We start from the raw sequence: 12,229 nt of genomic DNA on the forward strand, positions 1-12,229 counted from the left end.
GTCCCGGTCATTTGTTATCCTTTTCCATTTTTGGGTGTCTCAGTCATTTGTTGTCCTTTCTATTTTAAGAATCAACTTGATGAGTAATTTGATCATTTTCATTCAATTTGTTACACTTGTCATTTAGTTATTGGCCTTTTCCTCATTCCTTGGTCTTTGTGCCAAAACGAAAGGACAACAATTGACCGGGACGGAGGGAGTGCTATTTATAGTAGTTATATAATGAAAAAGTGTTTTTATCCTTTTAGAACTTGTGTGAAATCGTCTTACATGTTTTGAATTTTAAGGGAGATGCTACGTACCATGCGTCCATCACTGTCCATGCAGTGATACTTGAGTACTATTCTTTCGCGACTATATTTTTTTTTTTGATAAAAAAGGGGGATTAACCCGAAGACCTACAGCGAGTAGAGTCCCAAAAAGAAAAAACAAAATAGAGCTACAAGCAGCCATACAACATCAGACCAAATATAAAAGCATTCGACCCTAAAAACTTTATCCCCTCCACGACCTTAACGTTTTCCAATTGTTCATCCAATCTTCTAACGAGTACGGCATTTTGTCTTTCCAAGCTTTACTCCACATCCCCACCCTTAAAACCACTTTGTCCGTCATACATAACCAATTCGGTGCTTTGTTTTCAAAAATGCATTCATTCCTCACCTCCCAAATAAGAGTCACAATAGCAACGAACATAGCCTCCCAAATCCGTCTTTCAAAATCAGAAAAAGGGGAGTCATTCCACCATATAAACGCGTCCTCAATCTCCATGGGGCAAATCCAATTTATACTCCACTCAGCACAACAATCCATCCATAGCTTCCAAGAAAATCGACAGTGTAGGAATAGATGATTAGGAGTTTCCAAAACATCTCGGCAAAAAACACACGTCATCTCATCCCAATAAAGTGTCTTCCACTTCAAAATCCGATCTTTTGTATTTACTCGCTTCCACAAAATAGCCCATAGAATAATTTCATAACGCGGTGGGGCTAGATTTTTCCAAATTAGCGTAAACCACTGTTTCCGCTCCACATCTTCATATTTTAGGCTATAAAAAGCATCGACAAAAGATTTAGCTGTATACCCGTCTGCCTTGCCAAATTCCCAGTACACACGATCCACATCATTTGGAAGCGGCGTAAAGTCCTCAATTAGTGACATCAAATGATCAACCAGGCCCAGTTCTCATTGGAATAAACGTCTCCTCCAAGTCAACTGCCATCGCCACACGCCATCCTGCCAACAACCCAGGTCCGCTATAAACTCGTTTTTCTGGTTGGAGACACTATACAAACGCGGGAATCCATCCTTAAGAGATGAATCACCAATCCATTTATCATCCCAGAACCGGATTTTAGATCCTGCTCCCACTCGGATTTTTGTACCTTGCGCCAAGACCTCAGCAATAGTGCAGTCCCACGATTTCACAGAACAAATTGACTTCCAGAGTCCAAACTTTGGTACCATTGCATCACTCCTAAACCCACTCTCCGGGTTAATTTCATGAACTGAGCAAACAACTCTCTTCCAATTCTATTCATGCTCCTGAGAAAACCGCCACCACCACTTAAAAAGCAAACTGGCATTTTTGATCTGAAGATCACCCACGCCCAAGCCACCCAGGTCTTTTGGTCTTTGAATGATTTCCCAGCTGATTAAAGGTATTCCTTTCTTTTCATTTCCTTTTCCCCAGTAAAAACTCCTTTGAAGACTGATGATTTTATTCAAGACGCCTTTAGGAATTTTGAATAGAGACATAAAATAAAGGGGTAACGAGTTCAGGACCGATTTGATAAGCACCACCCTACCCGCTTTCGACAATAACCCAACCTTCCAAGAAGCTAGTCTGACCTTCACCCTTTGAATTACTGAGTCCCAAGACGAAATTTTGTTCGGATTGCACCCCAAAGGTATACCCAAGTATTTCACAGGTAACTGCAACAATTGGCATCCTAATTTTTGAGCATTCCTCTCACCCCACTGTCGGTTCCTACCCATGACCAAAAGAGCCGACTTCTTGAAATTAATTGTCAAGCCAGAAGCTCTCTGAAAGTTATCAAGTAGACGTCTAATATTTGTCAAGACCTGAGACGAAGCTGGGCAGAAAACAAGAGTATCGTCTGCGAATTGAAGATGACTTAATACCACTTTGTCCTTTCCTACCTCCAATCCCTGAATGGACCCGGCCTGGATACCACGGAGCATAATTTGGTTGAAAGCCTCTGTCACTAGGAAGAAGAGTAAGGGCGAGATGGGGTCACCTTGCCTTAGTCCTCGTTCCATTTTACAGGGTGTGGTTGGAGACCCATTAATAAGGATGGAGACGGTTGCTGTAGACAAACACTGATAAATCCATTTTCTCCAGGTAGAGCCGAACCCCATGATTTTCAGCATATAGATAACTGCTTCCCATCTAACCGAGTCATACGCTTTGTGGAAATCCAGCTTGAGAAGAGCACCTGGTCTCCTACTCTTCTTAAGCCAAAACACTACCTCATTTACAATTAAGGCCCCATCAAGAATTTGCCTATTTTTAATGAAAGCAGACTGAGTTTCCCCAATTAGACAAGGCAGAAGGCTACGAAGCCGCTCCGCCAAGATTTTCGAAATTACTTTGTACACGCAACCCACCATGCTAATGGGTCGAAAGTCAGTCAATTCAGTAGCATTCTCCACCTTTGGAATGAGAGTTACCCAGGTAATATTAAGCTCGTCAATAGGTTGTTTGCCTTCAAAGAAACTCCGCACAACCTTTAAAAAATCCTCACCAATAGTATTCCAAGATTTCTTAATAAAATTAAAATTGAAGCCATCATACCCAGGTGCCTTCCCGCCATCACAACTCCACACAGCCGCCTTAATCTCTTCATTCTCAGGTATGGTTTCAATCCTCACACTCTCTGCAATAGAAATTTTCGCAAATGGTAAATCCCCAAAAGGTTCGACGTATTCACTATCTTTTCTATACAGCCTTTTGAAATATTTGACCAACTCCTTCCTAATTCTCCTCTTGTCCGTAAATGTCCGATTCTCTACTTCTAGGGCCCCAATGAAATTCCTTCGTCTTCGTATGGTAGCCATTATATGAAAATATTTAGAATTCCTATCCTTCAAAGTGAGGTTTTTCACCCTTGAAACTTGCATCCAGTACCTCTCTTTCCTTGATAGCCATGTTTGAAGTAGTGTGAATACTGCTTTCCTCCGGCTTGCCAGCACTTCATCATGAGGATGTAGTTCCAATTCCTTATCAACTTTGTCTAGTTCATTGATTAGCCTGTCAGTCTTTACATTAATATCCCCAAATGTGGAGTGATTCCATTCCTTAATAGGACGAACTATCCCTTTGAGTTTTTCATGGAACGACAAATCCCCAAAACTCTTCCATTCTGATTTAATCAAATCTTTGAAGCCTGGGCATTGTAACCAGGCGTCCAAACTTCTAAACGGTCTTCTCCCACCCCAGATTTTAACGCACTCCACAAACAGGGGATAGTGGTCAGAGACGGACTTTGGCAATGGCCAAAGTTTTGTGTTAGGGAACTGATTCAACCATGAGAGATTCACAAAAGCTTTGTCGATCTGGCTAGCTGACCTGCAATTTGACCATGTGAACTTCCTTTCCAACAGAGGTAATGATATCAACTCCATATCTTGCACCCATCCATCAAACTCATCCATGCCATCACTTCTATGTTGTTGCCCTAGCCTTTCCTCCGGAGACAAGATTTCATTGAAGTCCCCAAAAACTAGCAGTGGATCAGTAGAAACGTTTAGAACAAGTCGTAGGTCATCCATCAACTTCCTTCTCCCTTCCACAGAGCACGGTCAATAAACAAGGACCACAGAGCACGGTACCTCATTGCTATTAACAGCTAACTTTCCATGTACCACTACTATATAAAGTTACATAAATTCTCATTTGTGACGGGCAATATTCGTTATAAGCTTATGATGAGTCAAATAACCTAGTTAGGTATATAAAGACAATCCATTTATGATTCCCTAGGCACTTTTACTTTATCTTATTTACCAATGTGGTTGATACTTAACCCGTCACAAGGGAGACTTACTGAGTTAGTTATTGTTAAGTTAAAACAGTTTATGTCCAATGTTGTCTGGTATCAATTTTTTCTCAGCTTGGATGTCGAATGGTTCACCTATTTCGCAATGGCATCAATGAGATAAAAACCTCGCTACACAATAATCTTTAGGAATCTGTTCGGTTAAAGCTCAGCTCGAATTTGGCTACACCCAACACTCGTACATGCAGGATATGAGAAGTTGATATGATATTGGTGGAGCGAGGGAGGGGCTAGCAGGGGCGGTCGCCCCCGCTGGCGTTTAAAAATTTCGAGATTTTTAGTTAAATTTTCGAATTTTTTCAAGGTCCCCTTATAATATTACCCTTCCCGCCCTCGCTGACTTAAAATCCTGGCTCCGTCATTTCAATTGCCACCACATATATACGGACTACGTACTAAATTCACTAGTAGAATGAAATCATCAAGGTTTTTTAAACGGAAATGAATAATGATAACTCTGAACTCCATTGTCAGAGGTGAACCTAGAAATAAAAGTCTAGGGTAGTGAATTTTCCGCATATTGTTCTACACTTCTGTGTTAAAGTCTCATATTTAATACGTATTCCATAATCTTTGTTTAGCAAAAAACCGATTCTTAACCATTTTTTAGAAGTTTGGGGTAGCGAGTGCTACACCGTACTCTACTAGCTATGTTTCCCCAGACCATAACAACTACCAACTTACTAAAAACAAGAAGTATATGCAAGGAGTATTGATCACCAAGCAATGAATATAATTTCTTAAAATAGCCGGAATAAAGTATTAAACTGGAATAAAGTTTTTTTTTTTTTTTGGCAGCCGGAATAAAGTTGGATTATTGATCACCAAGCAATGAATATAATTTCTTAAAATAGCTTTGCACATTCCTTTTAGATGATGAATAAAATACAAACATAATACTCCCTCCGTCCCGGTCAATTGTTGTCCTTTCGTTTTGGCACAAAGACCAAGGAAAGAGGAAAATGCCAATAACTAAATGACAAGTGGAACAAATTGAATGAGAATGATCAAATTACTCATCAAGTTCATTCTTAAAATAGAAAGTACAACAAATGACTGAGACACCCCAAAATAGAAAAGGACAACAAATGACCGGGACAGAGGGAGTATATCACAATTCACAATTCACAACACAACACAAAACCAAACCAAAATATGTATCAAATAAAAAAATACTACACACTTCATGAATTTGTTTAAATGGCTAGACAATTTCCACAGTTTCAGTCAACAAAGGAACATGATCCACTAGAAGTTCCTCAAGATGATCAGATAAGGTGGATTTGTTAATATTTTCATGATGGTATGACTTGCATACACAATAGAATACAGTTTGGACCACCAAACTGTATAGAGTTTGCAAAGGGTTCAACACCAATATTAGAATTGCGAATAAGATCTTGAGTCCAATTCCAATGTCGCTCTCTTTAACGAGTAGTTCTCGATTCAATAATAATATCGGCGCGTAACATATACCTTGGACCAACATTATTCCTATTGCAGTTCCAAACTGGCCTTTGATCAAATTCCGGCTCTTCTTCATGGCTCCAAACCCGCAATGATTTTCCATTACGGAAATAACATTGGCTAATTGCCAAAATATTGTAAGGTATATCACACCCACGGATAACAGTATGATTGCAATCATGGTTATAATCGTTAACCCTACTCGCGTATCACTTTGTTTAGAGGTGGTACCGTGAATTATTATGAGGGCGCACACGAGTATGATGATAGTGTATGCGAATATTATGCAAAAGTTGCTTATGAGGGTGATCATGAGTCTCTTCCAAACTTTTGGAATAGCCCTCATGACCTGTTTGATGGTAATTTCTTTACCTGAGTATATACATGCAGCTGTATAAACAATGGCAGAAATAGAAAGCAGGGTTAACATAATGACGAATATGAATATGATATAGACTGCTTCGAACCCCCAATAGAGAAACCATTTTGAAGAGGAATTAATGTGGGATGAGTGGTGGATGATTTTGGTAGAGAGGAACTTGGATATTTCATTATTGATAAGGACAATGAATGTGAGAGGTAGGATGAAGGCAAGAGTAATCTTAGTGAAGATTTTAGGGTGTAACAAGATGATTTTGAATGATTCCTTGAGAATGCCAATAAAGCCTAGGAATTCAAGTTGCTCTTGTTGCTTGTCCATGGCTTTACAGTTGAATGTTAGTTGAAAAATGATGTGCTTATTATACAAGGAAAATGGTTGACTTTGAGTCAAATTTGGTGCTTGGCTAATGAAATACCCATGCTACCCCGAGGGGAATTTTCTCTGTTTCGTAATAACCTGTAAACCACGTATATCAGGTATGACACCCGAGAATATGTAACTGATTAAAGTAACGACATAACCGCAACCATACATACTCCACAAGATTGTTTAGTTGATCTTGGCATCGTGCTTGCAGCCCCTCGACGTAGCATACGAGAGATGTGTGAAATGATTTCATAAAGAAAAAATTTCTTATGACCAATATTAAACATGATTCATCACTTTGATTATTTATAAAAAACAAAAACAATTATAAATTTATTCATATATGTTTAAACATGATTTTGGTAACATTTTTATAATATATATACTCCACAATTTATCGTAAATCTTGTACTCTCCCCGGTCTCTAAATTGCAACATTTCATTAACGTCCTTGCTCTTTCAAGTATGGATTTTATTTTTTTATGGACACTTTCCCATAATTTTTCCATTGCCTACCCGTCCTCTAAAAAAAACTCATCTCTCTTTTTCTTCCACAAAAAAATTAAACAAATTCTAGCAAATTTATCAATTTTGCATCGTGGTCGGTAGTTATATTAGTCAACTAGTTTTCTAATTCCAATCTTTAAACATTAATCTAGTGTATAAATTTAATAACATAAAATCTAATAAATTAGGGGTACTTATATAAATAGGGTTTATGAGGATTTCGATTTAATAACATACGATCTAATTTAATATATAAAATCTGCTGATGGAGGAAACAAAGGAGGGAGCAGTAGGCGGGGGTCTGGTGGTCGAGAGAGGGGGCGGGAGGCAGAAGGTGGCGCGCAAGGGCAGTGGTAGTTGTGTTGGCTGATGTAGTCTTTATTATCTCGCAAGTGAACGAGGGTACGTTGCACTATTTGAGGGTCGAACCACAAGGAGCACGTTGATTATATTACTAATTGTTCCAATTCTCGTGTTTAACTAAGTCAAGCAAAACTTGGATGGTTGTTTATCTAAATGAACTAGACTAGCTAACAAGTAAATGAAATTAACTAATGCAAATGCTAAATAAGAAAGCAAGCTAATATAATGCGGGTTTACTCAAGAGATTTAAAGCCTAGTGCACGACTCAACCACCAACATTCGTAATATACCATTTAGTTTCGGCAACTAGTTTACAAGGGGTATAGTTGCGACAACTAGTTTACAAGGGATAGACTATTGGGTGAAAACGCCTCTAAGTCGCCTATTAACTTCCTCATGGGCTCATAATAGGATACTAGTAGTACCGGCTTACCTTCCTCCTGGGCTCGTAAGTCGATTCCCCAACACAATGCTAAAGGTTCACCAAAACGGGCCCATTCTCACTCACCTCTCACAACGGTCAAGGTTTCAAGCCCGCGATAAATATCCTCAGTCATCCCGGCCCTTTTCCTAAAGGTGCAGTTCAAACTGTCAAACAAGAGCACCCTCCTTGAGTTCTCCCTCCGGGGTTCAACCTAAGTCGACAAATAACTAAAAGGGGCAGTCAAATCCCGACCTAATCAACTCTCGTTGATGGACAAGGATCGAAAGTCAACTATTATCCCAATTAGAACATACACAAGTCAAACCTTTTGCTTAAACCCAACAAATTCCCCCTTAACAGCTAATTTAAGTGGAACTAAATAGGTAAATTAGTCATGTTGGGCCTAATCGCACCGTAGTGAAGAGACTACTCACTAATCATGTTGATTAAACTAAAACAAGTGGTAAAAATTGACACTTTAGCAATTGACATGTTATAAAATTAACTTCTATAATTAATGATGCAATTAGTGATACAGAAAGTATTAATTGACTAATTAAACTGTAATTAAAGTGAAATCAAATGTAAAGGTGGTAACTTTAACTACAAGAAAGGTAAATATTCAAAAATAAGACAATAATAAACCAAAGAAATTAAAAACGACAAAACAAAACTAGAAATTAAAGAAAGGAGTAGAAATATACCAACAAGAAGATGAAGGAAATAATAATACTTGATAAATTACTCGAGAAAGATGAAGTACAAAAGTTGGATTCAATTCTCCACTAGAAATTACTTAAAGAGTAAATTATTAAGGGTTTTTCTAAAATGTGCCCAATAGGTACATGATAATAAATAGGTTAGGCATAGGTTAATCTTAATTATTTCATTAAGTTCTTTAAATTTCATAAATTGTCCTAATTAGAATCACCCCTTCCTTATTTTTCTCCACACATGATTGGGTGAGAAATACTCTAGGAAAGAGAATAGATTAATTAGGACAATTATTTTAGATGTAGATAAGTCTTATCATGTGCCCTTTGGGCACATTTTAGAAAACCCAATTAATAATTACTCTCTTTTAGAAACCACTTTTTTTTAAAATTACCTCCTTTTGAAATTTTTTTAATAATTTACTCCCATGAAATGTTCTCGGGTAAAAAATTGCACCTAATTTGACACTCCGGTGACATATTCAGTCAATATTTGAAATTTCTGATTTTAAGTCTATTTTTAAGATGAAAATGCCCTTCCCTCTTCTTATATACTCTTATATTCTTATACTCTTCTATCTCCTTTATACTCTTTACCTCACTTCATTCATTCACCCTCTTCTTATAATTTCCCCATTTTTTCCCCAATTAAGGTATGTTCATCTTCTTCCTCTCAATTTTATTTCTATTGTAATTTCCAATTAGTATAGTGTTCTGCAAATTTGCGATTTTGTTTCAAAAATTTATGCAATTTGGGTTCATATATGCGATTTTATGCATTGAATTAGTAATTTGCAATTTTCGTTTTTCTGCAATCAATTTAGGGTTCATATTTTCTGCATTTTGTTTCAAAAATTTAGGTGAGAACATGTCAATGGAGCAGCTATGAAAGTAGTCATCATAGCGTTGTTGATAAGCAACCCAAAAAGTGCCTGTGCGGTGTCCCGGTTGCCATTTTGACGTCTTCCACACATGACAATCTAGGTAGGAGGTTTGAAAGGTGCAAGTTTTCTAACCCATCAGCTGGTATGAGGGATGTCGTTGGTTTCTTTGGCACGATCGTGTTCAAACAAAGTGGCAGAAAGACATAATCAATAAGATGAATATGAAGAAAAGACTGAATGAGTATGAAGTTGGTTGTTTGTCTCGTGAAGTTCAATGGTTGAAGGATGATAGGAAGAAGCTTCAGTTTGAGATTGAAAACTTGAAGAACAAAGCATTCATGTCTAAGTGTGAAAGGGTTAGTTATTGCAAAGGGTTTCCATTGGCAATTGTTTTTGCCATTTTCATTGTTTTGATCATAGTATGTACTAAGTAGGTAATAGTTTGGATGAATGTAATGTTACGAGTACTCTAATGTTCAAGAATTTGGCGGTAATGACAATGGTAGCATTTGGTTATGTGCGAATTTGGTGTTGATGACATAATTTTGCATTTGTAGCATACACAAGCCCTTTCACTAATTTTCTGGTTTGGTTGTTCATTTCTCACATTTACACAAGTAAATGCACTTGAAAAGTAAACAAATAAACCATAAATTGACAAGGGTTGTTCAATTAACAACCATCTAAAAAATTGTTACTGCTTGAAAGGCAACTGCTGCCAGAATTCATCAGCGCACACAAATTGCTGCAGTATACAAACAAACCAAACCAACTACAACACACATCATCTCAACAAACAGCCTAAGAAGACTGAAATTGACATTCACCAAATAAACTTCATTGTTCAAAGGATACTGATAATGAAAGAGCATAATGAAACTACATTGTTCAAAACACAATAGCAGAAGCACGATTGTAAATAAAGTTCAAAAACAACAACATTAGATCAGAGCAGATTGTTTGAAGCTTGGGACAACAGTTCAGTGAATGACATAGAAGTGGGTGGTGCTTGGTTGGGTGCATTTGCAGCAGTGGAGGTACTTGGGGAGTTGCCCGTATGGTGTGCTGTTCTCCAGGTCTCTTTTCTTGCAGCCCTTGCCTGTCTTTTTTCCCTTGCATTCTTTGCATACTCACTTCTGCCAATGGGCCTTCCACCAGGAGCCGCAGTTGGCTTTGGAGGTGCAGGGTTTTTTTTGCATGTTCTTTTGTAATGACCTAAGCCACCAAAGTGGCTACAATTGTTGGTCCTCTTCAACCTCTTCACTTGTTGGTCTTCCTTTTCACCAGCTGACTTTCTTCTCTTCTTTGATTTTGGTCTTCCTGGCATGGTCCTCATTGGTGGTGGTAGTGGCTCTGGTAAACCTATTGGTTCCCATTGTTTGACACCAGGCATAGAAGAAACAGAGTGGGCATATGTGAGCATGTACCTCTCATTTGAGTAAGCCTCATCAACATAGTTTCTGGGGTCCATTCTCTTTTCAAGCATGTATGCCATTGCATGGGGACAAGGCAGACCAGTTAAGTCTCAATACTTGCACCCACATGACCTGGTGTTTAAGTTCACAATAAATTGCTCTCCTTTCAGCTCAACCTCAAACTCACCATCATCAGATTGCATAAAAGTAGCAAATCTGGCCTCATCCTTTGCCCATTCCAAGTACTTGGTCACATATGGCATCAACCTCTCATGTGGACCAAGTTACACCGTGTCTGATCACAATGCACCGATTGAGCTTGGGAGATACACAGGCTAGAGTAATCTTGATCCTTGGCTTCCAATTGTTGATCGGTTTTGCATGGGAAAGCGTGCAATACTACAAAAAGCTTAGCAAACTACCCGGTGAAACTCATTTAAGCAATTTAATCATAAACTTAAGCAATTATCAATTAAATGCACCAAATTTAGAACAAAAGCAAGGGTTTTTGACACGAATAAAGGGACATGCATATTGTTTTATATACATTGCATTTAATATACTGTATACCATGTTTTAACACTGATTTAACCTATTATCATGCATTATAAAAGAAATAGTATTTTGGTTAATATTTTTTAAATGTTAATTATTTAGGATAATGTTTATAAAAATATACTCGTGCAATTTCGCACGGATTGAAAACTAGTAACTACTGATTTCAAGGGTTTATCAAGCGTGGTCGTCTCATTTAAACTTGTTAGTAAACCATTCATTTCAGGTTAATTAAACCCTAAAATTGTTCATTTATTGTTAATAAATAGTTTATCCTTTTACATAACGGGACAACCAGAGAGTATATAACGGTCTTATCTATAATAATCCGATCCACCACCGTCATAACACAACCCTAATAATAAGATGGGATGTGTACCTTTAGGTCCATTATTTGTCCTCATTTACGCTCAAAAGCACAAGGCCTTGTTAGTAAGTGGTGAGTGGAATCCTGTATAAATGTATCACAAGCTCTTTATATTCACGATGTGGGACAACTTTTCCTGTCAAACTCTTGGGTGTTACAAACTCACCACTTAAAGAACACAACGTCCCCGTTGTGCCTTAAACCTGACCGCAACCAAGTCTAGAATCCTCCCCGCTAGGTGGGTGACTCGGGTACTCCTAACCACTGGCTGACCACACGGTCGCAGGGTTGCTCTGATATCATTTATAACAACCCGACCCACCACCGTCGTAACATAACCCAATAAGATGGGATGTGTACCTTTAGGCCCATTATTTATCCTTACTTAAACTCAAAAGCAAAAGGCATTTTTACTAAGTGGTGGGTGAAATCCTTTATAAACATATCACAAGCGCTTTATTTTCCTGATTTAGGACAACTTTTCCTATCAAACTTACAATCAGTATTGTATGTATTAAACTGAAAAAACTGAATTCAATATAGTTGGACTAATCACCATTGAATAGAATATCTAAATACAGCTTTGCTCATTAATTTCTAAATGAAAAAATACAAACATATAACAACACCAAAACAAAAATTTATTGAATTTGTATCAAATAATAAAAAATACTACACACTTCATGAATTTGTTTAAATGG

General features: G+C 37.8%; 2 protein-coding genes across 2 annotated transcripts; both read right to left on the reverse strand.

Annotated features, from left to right (window-relative positions):
- Positions 1 to 495: 495 nt before the first annotated feature.
- Positions 496 to 1,164, reverse strand: LOC141600656 (uncharacterized). Its single transcript, XM_074420899.1, has one exon. The coding sequence runs from the start codon at positions 1,162 to 1,164 to the stop codon at positions 496 to 498; it is 669 nt and encodes a 222-aa protein (XP_074277000.1).
- Positions 1,165 to 5,289: 4,125 nt separating this feature from the next.
- LOC141600657 (uncharacterized) lies at positions 5,290 to 5,733 on the reverse strand. Its single transcript, XM_074420900.1, has one exon. The coding sequence runs from the start codon at positions 5,731 to 5,733 to the stop codon at positions 5,290 to 5,292; it is 444 nt and encodes a 147-aa protein (XP_074277001.1).
- Positions 5,734 to 12,229: the final 6,496 nt, after the last annotated feature.

The sequence above is a fragment of the Silene latifolia genome, chromosome 9 (assembly GCF_048544455.1).
Source record: "Silene latifolia isolate original U9 population chromosome 9, ASM4854445v1, whole genome shotgun sequence".
Taxonomy (NCBI): domain Eukaryota; kingdom Viridiplantae; phylum Streptophyta; class Magnoliopsida; order Caryophyllales; family Caryophyllaceae; genus Silene; species Silene latifolia.